The sequence below is a fragment of the Varroa destructor genome, unplaced genomic scaffold, assembly GCF_002443255.2.
Source record: "Varroa destructor unplaced genomic scaffold, Vdes_3.0 BEIS01000003.1, whole genome shotgun sequence".
NCBI classification, from domain to species: Eukaryota; Metazoa; Arthropoda; class Arachnida; order Mesostigmata; family Varroidae; genus Varroa; species Varroa destructor.
In genome coordinates this window covers 57,417,896-57,433,593 of record NW_019211456.1, presented here as the reverse complement: position 1 = coordinate 57,433,593, position 15,698 = coordinate 57,417,896, and the positions used below count along the sequence as shown (strand labels likewise).

The following is a 15,698-nucleotide window of genomic DNA, read 5'->3' as shown; positions in this document are numbered from 1 at the left end:
AACTTTCCGAGTTCCTTTGTTTTAAGCAACTTGTAGTTGCAAAATACAATTGAAAGCGGCACTTTGTTTTTTCATGAATTTTCATCAACACTATAATTGTCATTTCTGTTTGCAAATTCTAAGGCTCTACTTTTCATCCAGCTGAGCATTTATGTATTATAGGCAGAATCCGCAATAGGTGGAGAAAATGATTAACATATTTAATCGTATATCATGTAAGCAGATACTACTCATGAATGGAGCTATCATAGATGATACTGATAGCCGTACGCTACTTATTCATATAAATGATTCCAACAGGTATCGGCAGGTTTTTACACTTTAATTAGTGTCTGATACTTCTAGCGAAAAAAAATGAATCAATGTAAAAATAAATATTATTTATACTGGATAACGTTTAATATGGATAACAAAGTGCATCCCCTGTCTACCGTTCGGAAAGGCTGAAACCGAAGCTCGTGTCATAACAACAGAGTGTTTCGCAGAAATCCCTTAAACCGGTTTCCTCCACTTTGCAACATAGGTATCCCTATAAAAATGTAACCTCAGAAAACATATATCCTGTGTTTAATGCAATATTTAACATAGCTATCTACGCGCGGTAAAAAAAAGACAAGAAATTTGTCAAGAGATTTGTTAGGGGAACATTGTTTTCGAAATGAAAAAGATGCCTATCTGAAAATCAACGCATTTAGATTCATAACGGTTAACATCTATTTGCTTAACGGAGTCTGCAATAAAGAGAGTTAAGAGAAATGAAAAGTATTTCTTTTGAAACAGTGTTACGTAATTAGAGGTGACACCGGAAGGAGTTTCATTAGTTAACCCTACATTGATAACATTAACCCAGCTTGTTTAAAATATTATTTTTATTATATTTATAACAAACTGTCTTCCAATTAAATGGAATAGATACAAGAATATCTCTATACAATTATCAATATCCTGAATTATTATTTATCTAATAAGTGAGGACACAATGCCGAAATAATGGGCCTGCTGGTAAGTGCGAATACTCTGCCGTCGTATTCTTTGCCATCCACACATATTTTCTAATTATTATTATATAGTTACTTCACTACTTTGTTTGCTTAATACGTTTACGGGAAGTTCTGTTGCTATCAAAGCCAAGTTTCTTCACGTCTCAAAGTTAATGATATCAAATTGACCTTTTGATTTGACTCACATTACCAAATGTCTAATATACGTTTGTTTTTGACTTTTGATAAAACAAAACATCGATACTTGTTTAGAAATAGTTATATTCTGTGTTTTTCCTAGTTTTTAATGAAAATTGCACCTTAAATTCCGGCCAAAGATGGACTGTACCCTTTATTGGTCAGTCGATGCGCTCAAATTAAGTTCCTCAATAGATTTATACGCGAGATTACCGTTTAAGCTGATGGTGACGTTCAAAAGTTGTTGTCCTTTTAGTTTTCAACACGTCTAATATATGAACCCTACATATATCATCAAATAAAGAGTTTAATCTAGAATTTTGTCTTGGATATCGTATTTGATATTTTTTTTGATGTTTTTGAGAGTTCTTCTGAGTGGAATAGATTCGGTGTAGGTACGTTAGGGATAGGTTATTAATTTCGACTTATTAAAACGGCTTCCAAAAAGATAATGTAAAGCATATCGATTTTGACTACATATAATTGAGAAGTGCATGTACTTCATATTGGTGGGTACATATACATATGTGTAGTGGGTCGTCAAAAAAGTATCGGCCGGTTTTTAGTTAGTGGGAATTTAAAGTCACATGACACATTTACCTAAGGTAATATAAGTTGCGCCAAGTCGGCGTTGGTGTCATTTCAAAGTCAAGATGTGACAGTAAGAGTTGAAAAACACTTAGAGTGTTTTTATTCAGGCTTAAAATAGGGCACTTTGAACATGAGTGTGATTTCTGCAAAAATCCGCCTTGGTTTACAATTTTATTATGATAAAAAGGCACAGACGCATTAACCAAACATGATCCTGAACTGTCGCGTCTGTAACTGAGCTCTGTAAATTTCAATATGAAGGATGCTCTTCGTAGTGGTCGACTAATCATCGAAAAAGTTAATGAAATTAGTATGAAGACTGAGCATGGCTAATAACAGAAGCTTTATAATTGGGTGCCACACGAATCAATGTAAAAGAATTTACTCGATGGTGTTTCCATCTGGAAAACTCTTCAGAGATGCAACGAAATTGAGTCATTTTTAAAGCTGTGCTTTTAAATTTTTTCATACATATACAAGTTATATGTTTAAAAGATGTTGCCCTTTTGTTAAAACATTTGTTAAGCACCAATGGTCGCGATCTGTATGATTGGGGAGCATAATAAAGCTAATAAATCGCTTATTTTTTGTTGTCAAGGTACAATTATGCATAGAATATCTTACAGGTGTTCTGATACGATAAAATTACTACCAACTGGAAACGTTCATCCATTGCATAAGTTTTCAGTGGCCTTTTCCAAAACAAATATTATAGCAACGACGGTACTATTTTTGAAACATTACCTTTACGGGATTTTGGAACTCTTGTATAGCTTTTTTCACTAGCTAAATAATAAAAAATCTATCTGTCGTTTCAACTTGGCACCTCTCCGGAGGCAGGCAAAGGCTGTGGAACGGGTGGTTCAGCAATTGAACACATTTTTTTTTTAAATATGCGACAGTTTGGTTGACAGTAATACCAAATCACTGGATTGATTAGAAGCAATCTTCCGAATAACTTTCATTGTTCTTCTCGCTAGCTAACTCATCTTCGGCGGGAAAACTGTTTTATATGCAAAGTGGCGAGCGACGTCAGAACAGGCTTTGTTTTGAATTTAGAAACGTTGTTGTCCGACAGCTACAGGACGAATAGTTCGCCTTCCAATCTTCAACGATCCACAGATTCCTCCTACCAGCCTCTCGCGTGCGATTATGAAATTTATGCTTCTTCGTAGGTTCACACAATTGTCTAGCTCGCCTTTTTTAGGTCAACCTACTATATGTTGCTGATTCGATATACAATGTTGCACGTATATCACGATTTTTTATATTTGGCCTATATTGCTTGACATTGTACTCCTTCATTTTCCGCGAGCGAATAGAAGATTTATCTAGTACCAACTGCAATAACTTTAAAATACTCCTATAAATTTATATCGATGTTCGACGAAATGATATGGTTAAAGCTCAGAAACTTTTCTATTATATTGCATTTATTGTAATGTAACTACCTCTCTGGCAACAGCACCCCTGAATCTGCTGCTTCCAAATTCCCTTATTCCCTAGCATTGAAATTCAACTAACTAAACAGCACAGAGAACTTGTTCAAGTAGCCAGTCCTAAAAACATGAATATACTCAGCTGTGAAAAGTTCTTCCTCTACAAATTATACAATGTAAGTTAGAATGAGAATTATAAGCTGATATTTTCTAAGATATCTTAATAGTGCTGCCTGCCTCCCATGTGCGCCCAGCAGTGCTGCTAGAGGTTTTTTACACTTTATGATACGAGTACTTCGTACCCTTCAACCCTAACGTCTACTGGACACTACCATGAAAACAGTGAAGAGCACGAGTGCAGCATTATAGCCGCGCAACTTTTTTTATCTGAGTCTATCCACTGGTATCGTTGACCTTTTTGATAGCATTTTTCCTCTCATACAAGATATCTCTTCCTTCGAAGTTTAGGTCTTTAACGATTTGATGTATTAAATTATAGTTGCCATGCTACCTGTATCACCTTTTTATCTCGTGAAACGAATCTTCAGACAAAAATCCAGAGTCGAACATGCGACGAGTGTATAATTTTTTCGCTCCCGCTCTTGCCTGTCAGTGAAAAGAGATTCAAGGCGCTTAATACTCTAGTAATACACTTTAACAATAGCATATATAAACATGGCTTTTTTGGAGTCTTTTTTTATTTGATGATATTTTAGAAATAAACTAATCAAATAATATATATATATATATATATATATATATATATATATATATAGTATTATTATTTGATTATATAATAGGATTATTTAATTTTTAAAATATTGCAAGGGTATAGAGATGCGGCGTGATCCATGCAGCTCGTGTGTTTATGGCTCTACATATAGTCGTTTTCCAATAGTATACAATACAGAAACAATTTGCTCAGCCGTTATAAACGACTACGGAAGAATTCTAAGGGACATTTTGTGTCAAGAAGGTAAAAAGTGAGAGGAAATAGTCTTGTACTATCTTGTTCGTTGAAGTGATAGAAAAATTCGAGAGGTTTACAAAAAGCTTTTGTGCACTTGATTATAGAAAGGTTCATTTTTAGCTATTTTTAGTGCAGTAATGAAAAGAGGATTAGGGTTGATAAACTCAAATGACGAGGACAGCTAAACGCAGGGACGTATTACCGAAAATAGATCTATTGCAGTAAAGCGGATTCTTCACAGTTTGCCGCGGCATTATTACGGTCTGGCTGCTTCGCTGCTACATTCTGACTTGACCTCCATGACGTAGCCATGGCACATTTGAGAGAGCGTTTTTGCCTACAGCGGCCAACGGGCGGCAAAGGAGCAGGCAATGTATAGATCGAGTCTAGGCTAAACGTTCCCTACAGTACATACACAGGTGCCTATGCCGTCAGACTACACGGAACTAGCCCAGCAGACCCTAGTTCAAGCCAGGTAGGTCAGAATGTGTTCAAAATATGTCGATCTGCGCATGCGCCATAGCGGAACATAAGTTCTTTGTCAACAATGGGAGAGACCACATTAGTTCTAAATTGTTGTTAAAAAATTGATCCAGCATTATTTGAAAAAGGCTTAGATTTTCCCTATTATTTTTCTTTTTATATATAGTAGCTTAGCTTACGAATTGCAAGCGGAAATTTTGTATGCACATTTCATAAATCGTTGTTCCTGTTACCTGTTCGTTAAAACGGTTTAATTTTTACTTTGTGTGAACGTAGAGGCGTACCGTCTGTGCAAACGTTAAACACCCGGATGTGCGATGATAGCAGTGCTAACGTAATCCGAAAAACTCTTGACAGATCGACAATAAAAGGCAGAGTTGTGTTCCTATTGCGTTGAGTGTAAACGAGACCTGGAGAAAGTTGTAATCTTGCACCCAATAAAAATATTGCTTCAAGGGTACGCTGTCCGCATTTTACCATGTCGATTAAAAAGCCTATTTATTTATGTAGCCATTATGACAGTGGTTGAAAACCAGTTTTGTCATGAAACTTATATTGTTACTGGATCGCATTAGGTTCAGAGCTTGACACTCATTTAAAATGAGTAGAAAATAGTTCTTTAATTATATGCTAACCACAATGGTACAGCTGCATCGTTTTTACGAAATATATATATATACACATATATATAGTGCTACTTAAAGGATGTCTATCGAAAACATTTAACCGAAATCCGATGGTGGTAGTTTTGTAAATTATAGAAAAACACGAATCCTAGCATGTGTATGAAACGATTCTCTTATTTAGTAGGACTTTGTGTTAAAAACGTTGATTTAAACTCCAGGTGGTTATTTTTTATAAGTTAAAAAATGCTGATGACTATATATTTTCGCAATTGAAGAAAGAAGCTCAATTCTACGACACTGCACACAAAATGAAGATAAAGCATTTATCGCAATTCATGAATTCGCTATGAATTCGACGAATTTAGTTGTTTGTTTAGTTTAAAATGCATCTTGTAGTGCAGCGTTTCGTAAACAGCTCCCGCAAGATGACTTAAGTAGATAGCAATTTACTCACGACTAGCTGACAGCGTTGACAGCACTCATTTTCATTTTTGAGCTCAAGCGAAGAACAGGTGAAAATGTATTAGAAAATACAAGTTTTTAGAAAAAAAAAAAAATTGTAGGGTACTTCAAAAGTTTCAACCAGCATATATGTTGCATAAACAATACACATGGTAAGATATTCAAAATACAATGTTGTATCAATTGGCTAGTAAAATGTTAATTTTCTTCCCGAAATCATGTGTAAAATTAGAGTTCAATAAATTCTATATATAGTCATCCTTTGGAATCGATTTCGAAATACAATCACGCTTTATCATCGCATAGGCAGTGGGCACTGGCAAGGTAACATGAACGTCCATTCAATGTATTCGATCATATCCATAAGGAAAATTCGATAAGTGTTCTTGAGTTTTCGCCCCCTAGGAGACTGTTAGCGTAACAATCGGATAGTATGGAATTAATACGCTAGTATATTTAGGAGAAAACTTATTAGAAATGATACTCTTGACAGTTCTCAAAAAACGAATCATTGTGCCCCCTATTTTCGACAGTGTTCTATTTTTAAGGCTATTCTCCGTTCGTGATAGTCGTGGAGGGCATTTTTCTGTAGAAGAGTAGTATTAATGAACATAATTGCTACAGATAAAGATAATTACCTGAGAAAAACAAAAATCTCTTCAAGTCAATGACCAAGCAGCCTTTATTACGGCTATACGTGCATCGTTGGATCATGCCTTATGAACCTAACTTTACCTTTGCTGCTAATCGGATCAACGGTCTAAAAGAGACGGCGTTCGTGAGCATTCGATCATTTTGATCGAAAATAATGACAACTACGATATTACAAAATTAGACAGATACATTTTATTTTATATATGTGGCTAGCTAGCAAGTAGTATACACTGGTTGTTTGTCAACTACCGAAAAGCTGGTGCTAGATAAAAATTAGCTAATTTCTATTAGCGATAACTTGCGCTCGACCAGTGTTTGTATACAAATTTCAACCGTATATATAGTAGACTTGAGAATGATTTCTAATCGTTAAACTTGGAAATTTTCAACCTTATAACAACTAAAACTTGTAATTTAAAGAACGAAACTGATTCATGCTATATACATCTACTTGTTCTATTATGAGATTCCATAAAAGCTCACTTGTGCCCTTAAGTACCAAACAGAGATGAATTTATTAGAAATGCATTAAAAACTGTCAAAGTATATTTTATGACATATATCTATGTATTATTCAGTTTGGAATGTCTAGGATTTAGAAGGTCAACTAAATAGCTTACGAGTTGGATAAAATAAAAATATTGTAGTGGGTTTATCGCGATTAAGGGGGCTACGGTGTTATTTAAGCTTGGCTGCTAATTCTACAAGCCATACGATGAACGTATCAAACGTCAACGATTTCAGTTTCGCCATTATACATTGTTGAAATTGGGCGATAAAGTAAAATAAACGTCAACTTTTTGGTTGTGGCAAAGTTAGAACTTAGCACGAAGTTAGAGTGTGTCTGTGTCATCCACAAACTCCGGAATTTGTAGGTCAAGATGATTTTGCTTGTTATTTCAGTTTAAATGCTGAATAATATGGTAGATAGATTAGAAATAAAACGACATATTTAGTGCAACGGCAGGAAATCTATCTAAATATGATTCTGGCAAACGCTTAGTATTCGATAATTTATTTCCAAGCGCCCCTGCGTTTCTAACCTAAAATTTTAAGGAAAGCTTATCGTTTGAATGCGTTCAATCTTCACACGTCAAGAGATAGCATTCGTATAGAATTTAAAGCTTACATTTTTGGAAAGGATTCCCGTGTCCTCGTAATCAGTAACGATCAGCATTACCGAATTCAAGCAGTTCGTAATGCTCTTCTTGATATTCCTGCCCAGACCTCACTTCTAATTTCTCCACGATTTCAATAACCTACACGAGAGTAGAAAACACATTATGAAAAGCTTTAAAAAAGGTCAAGTACATGATGTAAAAAAATTTCTTGCCAGTTAGACAGACTTCATTTCACATCTGTTAAGGTGACAAGAGATATTGCGTTGAAGGGCAGATTTAACCATGCGATGCATTTGCAGCAGGGGCATCTTAGTACCGCCTATATAAGTCCTAGATACTATGCTATAGTGCCATAGAGTTAGTATATCAATATGCAATGCTTCTACAACGACTATTGTTGTTGACCTTCTTGACTAATATCAAAATACTTTGTGGGATGTTTTAGGGGCATGTTTAAAACGTGTGTTGCGCAGCTAAGTTTGCTTTTTAGTGCAGTAATTTGTCATGTGTGAAACAAATACCTTTTGAAACTGTCAAAAGACTTTTGGCCCCACCACATACTAACTGAGGAATGCAAGAATTCGATTTTGATCAGTAGAAGTTGTTGTTCAATAGGTGCAAAAAACTACTAGCAATTGACATACCGTCTTAGCAGCCGCTATAGTCTCTAGAGCAGCATTGACTTTTACCACGACGAGTGGATCGGAACTACTTTTCTGATTTTCGAGTTCTGTCTGTATTTGTCGAAGTCGGCTAAGTAGCATAGGCAGCAGCTCCGTCTGTATCGGAGCCTGCTTGGCGGGCGTAAATTTATCGTTCTTCTGGGTTCGTCGCTTATGTTTGAAGGTCTGCTCATTACATGTGTATTCATTTAATTGACGCATTGTAGTCATTTCGTGAATTTTGAGAACAGTTAGACGTAACTCGTCTAACGCTTCATCAAGCTTTACGCACAGTTCGCCAGAGAAAACATGCGACTTGCTTTTAATTGTAATCATATCTCCTTGAACAGAAATGTCAGGTATCCTTTCAAGAACGAGCTTGAAGAGATGCTCGTTTCCCTCACAGGTCTCGTAACAGACATCCCACATATGCTCGTATGTTACCTTCAAATGACGAGAGTGCAGAGTTTTTATTATCACCTGGACGGCTCTACAAGTCTGCGCTACAGCTTCGACATTAAAATATAGTTGGTCGATATCGGTGTAAAAAAAGAAATTCATCAGCTGATATAGCCAGCCCGGAGATTTTACAGGTTTAATGATTCCCTCTTGACACAAAGCCTTTATCGCTCGATTTAGCAAAGGCAGACGTAGGTTGCCGCGCGTGAATTTCTGTTCGAGAGATTCTTCGTTGAATATAGATTCGCTACGCTGTCGGGTAAAGCCAGCGATAAACTCCTTCCAAAGGTACATCCGATTAGTAAATTTACTCGGACCAGTTTCGAGAGAATCGCATTCTTCGAGGAGGATGCTGATCATGGCCTCGTCATTCCAGATACTTGCGGTATTTTTCATATTTCTGCAAAGTAATTGGGATAGCGTTTCTGAGATAACGATCTGCTACAGTTAGAATAATATGCATTCATCGACTGGCTTTCAACTTTTCTTTATTTTACATTTACTTCTTTATTTACTTTAGCAGCAATTATAAAAGTTTTGCAATAGAATAGTATGTTAACAAAATTTCATTTTTATGGTAAATATAATAAAGATCAACTTGAATGAATGAATCCTTATTCTCTGTAATATCTGATCTATTTTTATCACACATTTCCCAATCCTTCGGGCCACTTAATTCTGTAAAAGTCACTGTGTAGGATGCAGTTAGGCTACCAATAGTAACAGTCGCTATTCAGATCGCATCCGCTGTATGAGTCGTAGCCGGCATGATTTGCTCGCATCAGTTCCTTCTTTTACTACGTCAGGAACGAAAAACGATGATGGATCCTGTAGCGGTCGGGAAATAATGAACAGTCACTCACCACAGATTGAAGCTCACTCTAAGATTTCGTGTACTTGAAATTCAGCTGGCTGTGCACTCGAATCAAGCTCCTGTTCCAACTGCTTAAAATTTGTGATATTTACTAGGTAGAATGAGTCTCTCATTAACGTGACTATGACATGTGCCTGCAGCTTTGTGTCTAGCAGGGCAGACGCGATGTGCGTGCATACGCAAGGCATATCTATTACCTATATCAATGAAGCTTGCAAAGAAGAATCTCAATGAGTCCTAGCTGCTGACCGTCAACTGAAACTCGTATGAATCGACACTGACCTCGTCCTCACTGATACAATGTGTCAATGAATGCACACTGTGATTTACAACATGGAAATCATTTAGCGATAATTTCATATTTTTCGCGCGAATTTAACCAATTTCATTGGTAACGTTAATTGATTTTTCATGCCAACTAGATTCACACAGACTAGCTAGCGAATGTAAGTAGGGGCAGAATTTATATCACAAAATATATCAAAATTAGGACAGACAATTATAAAGCCTATGTCACTTTGTCGATTTCTATACGCAGTCATTAGGACCTTTTAATATTTACAGCAGGAAATATTGCTTAGACCATCATGCAGTTAGTTTATTACACTGTAGAATTATTCAGCATTCAAGTAGGCAGTGTAACATGAAATAGCGTAGCAAAAAATGCCTTACTAGATATTAACGACTACAAGCGAGAACTAACTCTGTTCTTAAATCGAACGAAAGGAAGCTCTGTGTTGTCCTTTTGTAAGGCCCCAATAGTATGTTTTGCTCTGATGAGGAGAAAGCGTCCTGAATCACGAGAATGACAGCGTCTCGACAGCCAGTTTTTGGACGGCGTGAACCTTAGGTCACACATAACAGTATCTAGCATAGAGTTTTCGAAGTACCTTAATAAAGCGGCTCCGCTTACGAACAAGAGTAAGGATTTTGAATAGCAAGGAAGTCCTGTTTGAAAGCACACCATAATAAACAGATAAGCTGATTTAAAACGCGATGTCCTTATTGCAATACCATTAAAAACACGATATGCATCTGACACACGTTCTTGACCGGTGCACCATCTACTTACTCTCTTGTACAATTACCATCTGCCGCTGAGCGTCAATGAGGGTAGCATACTTTTAGATCCGGGTAGCTAATTTAGTTAAGGAAAATAAATTAAAAAAAAAGTTAAATGAATTTCTTATATGCGCATTAAGAAACATTAAATTGACCTGAAGAGTGAAAGACACGATAGGACACTGAAAGGATGAGCGCATGTTACGTTATTAAAAATACGTAGTAAACACCGACAAGTAAGATGAACAAACGATTGAATTATAGTTTTGAATAGGTTATATCGTTGTTTCATTTCTGCGGTTCCTAGATCAACACATTTTGTTTTACTTATTCCCGTTGTAAGGGTTCGAATATATATATTTGGCTTTAAGAGTCATTGATACAGTGAACCTCGTACCCATATAATACACTCTATCCATATAAGCTACCTTTATTTTCTACCAATTTATCTGCAGCACCTCGAAGATTATATGACTTGACTAATCCTGGAAGATATCTGCACTGATAGGAACAGCCTGAAAAATACTCATAGCTGGCTAGGTATTTTATTCTCTTGCCAAGTTTTTTGCTTCACAGCTTTCCAGAAAATGTAACATGGCTGAAAAATATGAGACTTGAGACAAAGGCAGGTCTACGAATGTGGTGCAAGTAGATTAATCAAAAATACATATACAACGATTTTTACGATACATTATTCACAGTGATGGCTGATTATCTAATGTTTCCATGCTGTCTGCAAATGGCGCACGCTTTGTTGTTATTTCAGAATTGGTGTAGTGACTGGTCTACGTTCGCTTTCGCGTTGTCGAACACAACTTGTGCCTCACTGTTCCACGATTACAGTTGTAAGTTCAAGCCCTTATAGAAAATTAAGTTTAAGCTGAAGAAGATGCGAATCTCTAGGCCCCTAGTAAACTTATCTAGAGTAACTGAATTTGTTTTGAGAAATCAGCCCGCCAAGCTTTTTTGGCCTGTTGCTGTGCCCTAATGAATCAGACCCGTCGGGGTCACTGCTGTGAGTAGAGAGATATTAGAACGGCGAAACTAATTTTTTTTGTTTTTAGAGTAAGAAGAACTAGAGAATTGGAGAACACACTATACGTACTTGTGATTAGCCTTACCTCAACTTCCGGTGACTCGTTTTTTTATTAAACAAACGTTGAAAATAGCATATATATATATTTATTTTTTTTTTTTCTGGCTTGGAGGAGTACAACTTTTGGCCACCACGTCCGTTATTGTTAAACGCATCTGTAATATTTCAATATACATATATTTACTTGTAAATGGCTGAAAGGTCAACCTAATGAGTTATGGTGTGGCTTTGTCATTTGGGAGACCGATTCATCCATAGGTTATGATGATCATTTTCATTGGGGGTACGTAAGCAATATATCGTTTTGCCTCATTTGATGCCTAAAGAGTACACATATTCTATACGCATAAATACTAGGAAAAGATTAGTAGTATGGCTTGTTTGGGATGGGCCGACTATCATTCGCTGAGATTTGTCGGAACAAACAAATAACGATCCATAATCATAGAGCGTTAATTGTACCCTTCTATATGAATATGAACATTATCAACATGGAGTTAGCCCTATGTATAATTGAATTCACTCATGAGACTTTTTTTTTGTGTGAAATATTTGCGCCATATCTAGGTGTTTGTCTCATAGAAATCTGTCGGGTATCTTTTTACGGGTCTAGGAAAAGCCAATGACAAAACGTTCTCATCTAAGAGACATCATTGCATTAGCTATTTCACAAAGTGTACATGATAGGCACAAGAAAATGACAGAGGTACTTCAAATATACAATGGAAATGTATGGCGCTTAGTCGTGATATTCTGTTTGTGAGTTAAATAACAACAGTCGTATCAAATCTGACACATGATTTAGCTTCGTAAAAAAATAAGTTATGCAACATATTTATAGGAACGTTAGTTAAAGTGAATCTATACATCTAATGTACGCTGCACATAAACACACACGCATAAATATGTAATAGATGTCTAGTTTCCTGGCTCTTAACGACATGTCAACCGTGTTTGATCTTTATTTCGGACGTTATCATTGCGTCGTTGTGCCCTCTGTGCTTATGCAGAGCGTTCCAAAGGTTCGCAATGGGGGTGCGAAAAGCTCGAAAGGTCTTAGCTATGGTACTTAGTCCGATCTTATGTTCGCTAGTAACTTACGTTGTAGAAAATAGATACCAGTCACGCAGTGAGATACGTTTTGAATGCGCAATGTGGATTTCTATATCCGGTTCGACACTCGACAGAATTTCGGATAGTGGCACCGTATACGTGTACTGTAAGCTTATGAACCACGATCATCTCTAGAAAATTCCGCGCTGCTTATCATAAAATCCAACATGGATTCTTTATACATACGGCGTCCAGTTCTATTTACTGTGAAACTGGTACTGGCATATTACCTTAATCCTCGCCAAAAATAAATCGCTTCTCTGTACCACACGTATGAGGCCAAAAGTGCTTCAGCGATGTCGCATCCTAAACATTAATTTCTTCTATATTATATTTACTGCTTACACTATCATCTATTGTAGTTGTAACACTTGAGCGAAAATTGCATAGTTACGCGAATCGTATGACGACGATAATTCTTACCAAAGTCAACAAAAAAAGACGCAATGAAGTATAGTAAATGATCTATAAACCAACAGAGCTGTCAAGGTATGTGATATCCGGTGTCGGCCGTCGTAGCCTAAAGCTCCATAGTGGCCTGTACTTGTGGAATGTATATATTCAATCGTTCAATAGTGGAAGTAAGTACTTGGCTGAAAACGGTGAACGAGGAGGAAAACACTTCGTAGCAGGTGGTACCCTCCCACCACTGGTTTTATACCCCCCATTATGTCCACCAATTAATTTCGGCTGCTTTTACTGAAAGCTAGTGATTGACTGCTCATCTATCTGTGCTGTGAGTAGTTAGTATGAACATACAGCGGTTTTCAAATTACTGATTCACAACAGTTGGTTCCTGAATCAGATGCGTTACTAGCTATTTGTCGCATAAAAAATTTCGACGACTCTCATGCAGTTTAGGCCATTTCGGGTGACATCCCATTGTTAAAAGCTTATCTAGTAGTTAATTCGCACGACTCAAGGAACTCTTTACAAATGTACCCGAGTCTGCCATTTTGTACTATAAACAACAATAGCACTCTGGTATCGATGATAATGGGTGTATGAGATCTCTATCCGTATACGGCCGACCACTTCTCCGGAAATTAGATCCGGCTGAAATAACCTTTCTCACTAATTGTTCCTATACTGCAAGAGACTTATACCATCACTTTCGCTCGCTTTAGGCAGTGGAAATTTTTATCAATAGCATCCAGCGGTAATAACGGACAAATGAAGAAAACTGCAGGTTGGCACAGGAATTGTTGTCAGTCAGCTAGCGCTATATAAAGCTTACTTTAGTAGAGCATCGCATACACGGTTGGACGATTTCATAACGGGTCGACCTGGACATCCGAGGTGCCAATGTACACCAGAAACAATGTGTTGGGTAAATGTGTTACTGGGCAATACTAACACATGATAATAAAACATTTCGTACAAAACAAGATATGTATGATTCAATCGGTGTTGCTATACGTATGTGCCAGGTAAACTACCTACTAAATCAAAATACCAAAAAACTTAGCGATGTGCAGTTAATACATCAGTGTTCTAAAGAGACTTGAAAAGCTCTGAGTATTATCACTATTAGATCATTTTTTAAATGTTACGTCGATCACCTGAGTCTGTCAGCACGCGTTCGTTCAACGGCTACAGATGTCTTGCGAACCGGCTATAACGCAAATAGTTCTGTTAACTTCATAGTGTCAACAAATGGATTAACTTAAGGCAGATTACGGCTACCAATATCATGAGCACGGATTGTTTCGATAAGAAAGTTGAGTGCAGGTTTCGTAAGATGAAGTCAATTTACACGTTATTCTCTAATCTTACACGGCTATTTCAAGCAGCAGTTGCGAGTAGTAGGGCGTTTTAGATAGCTTAGGTTTTAAACCGACTGTAAAAACGCCGTTATCATATTTCGAAATAGTTTCAATATCTATTTATTTATCTGCCCATTGGTAACGTGGTAAGAATTTATATATGTATATCTGAAACCTATGCGCTGAGTTATGAGTGCGCGAAGTGCTTGCTGCTGATCAACCCGATAACCTGAACAGCAAAACTTTTTACATGCGTTCGAAAATGTTCGGCGAAAATCCAAGTGCAGGTAAGAAAGTGCCCAGAATGTTTTTTTTTTTTGACATAAAGCTCACACCTCAGCTTATCAAATAAAGAAAAAGCTAACCAATGTTATTGATACTTACGGCAGCCTATTTTATTTCTAATATAATAAAATAGTAATTTAGTGCTGAGGAATGTAGAATCTAAACGAATTCAACATTGAAACTTGGAAAATATACGGGGGAGGCGTACCGACTGCAATGGAAAACTCGAATTATTTATCTAGCGAAAACTAAAAGGTAAGAAGAGGTGTATTCTTTAGATACATGCACGTATCCCGGGCGCTGTGCTGAGATCGGTTTTGTGGCAGTCAACTTTGTTGAAACTTTTGGTTTCTATGGGTGTTTTCTTATGCAACGTGCGCCACATGTTTCCACCTGGAATTAGTGCCTAATCCGACAATTGTTTACTCTTAAATACTGTGTAACAGATGACATGACGTTCATTTAGCTCCAATAACAACTGAGGAAGATTGAAAATTCTGCGGGAGCTGGTATAATGGACAGCGATTTCTTTTGGAGACGCTACTCGCCTAAAGAACGTAAGTCTTTTTTAACGTACTTTGTTCAAGCCTTTTGGGTAGAGCTGTTTTTCTAGGGTCTATATGTGTTAGCTTTGTTGCAGACGATTTTGAGTGTGGATCGATGCTGAATTGTTTGGGACCGACCAATATGAAAGGAAACAGCTAACGAAGTAAAATAGGTTTTGTAGCTTGGATTCGCGAGGCGAGCAAATGCATGTTATATTACGCTATTGTCAGCTAGGATCATAGTATTACATCTAACTGTATTCTGGCTTTTTGTTTTTGAAAATGGCTTCGGGAATCCGTTATGGTTATACG

General features: G+C 36.9%; 2 protein-coding genes across 10 annotated transcripts in view; one reads left to right on the top strand and one right to left on the bottom strand.

Annotated features, from left to right (window-relative positions):
* The window catches only part of LOC111247708 (uncharacterized), a 29,810-nt gene that overhangs the window by 5,056 nt on the left and 9,056 nt on the right, over positions 1–15,698 (top strand). The window contains exons 1-5 of one of the 7 annotated variants that reach the window (XM_086983255.1): positions 4,513–4,653; positions 4,938–5,118; positions 11,348–11,426; positions 14,708–14,843; positions 15,288–15,398. In XM_086983255.1, the coding sequence (XP_086839381.1) occupies positions 15,356–15,398 (43 nt within the window). In that variant the 5' untranslated portion in view covers positions 4,513–4,653; positions 4,938–5,118; positions 11,348–11,426; positions 14,708–14,843; positions 15,288–15,355. Of the gene's footprint in view, positions 1–4,500; positions 4,654–4,756; positions 5,119–11,347; positions 11,427–11,461; positions 11,597–14,707; positions 14,844–15,287; positions 15,399–15,698 lie in introns of those variants that run through there. The other 6 variants (XM_086983256.1, XM_086983252.1, XM_086983251.1 and 3 more) reach the window with 6 other exon arrangements.
* LOC111247706 (uncharacterized) lies at positions 852–9,682 on the bottom strand. Of its 3 annotated transcripts, XM_022798964.2 has the most exons (5): positions 9,509–9,682; positions 8,778–9,045; positions 8,169–8,630; positions 7,533–7,662; positions 852–3,814 (listed from the first exon to the last, which is right to left on the bottom strand). In XM_022798964.2, the coding sequence occupies exons 2-4, from the start codon at positions 9,039–9,041 to the stop codon at positions 7,564–7,566; spliced, it is 825 nt and encodes a 274-aa protein (XP_022654699.1). In that variant the 5' UTR covers positions 9,042–9,045; positions 9,509–9,682; the 3' UTR covers positions 852–3,814; positions 7,533–7,563. The 3 variants fall into 3 exon arrangements, with proteins under 3 accessions (XP_022654699.1, XP_022654698.1, XP_086839376.1); XM_022798963.2 differs by having other exon boundaries at positions 8,169–9,045; positions 9,509–9,679; XM_086983250.1 differs by lacking the exon at positions 9,509–9,682 and adding an exon at positions 9,360–9,500 and having other exon boundaries at positions 8,169–9,045.

Bases quoted from the DNA above. Each gene is read 5' to 3' on its own strand.
- LOC111247706 (XM_022798963.2), bottom strand. From the start codon at position 9,041: ATGAAAAATACCGCAAGTATCTGGAATGACGAGGCCATGATCAGCATC. The intron at 7,663-8,168 runs GTATGTCAATTG...ACTCTCGTGTAG, and splicing joins CTATAGCGGCTGCTAAGACG to GTTATTGAAATCGTGGAGAA.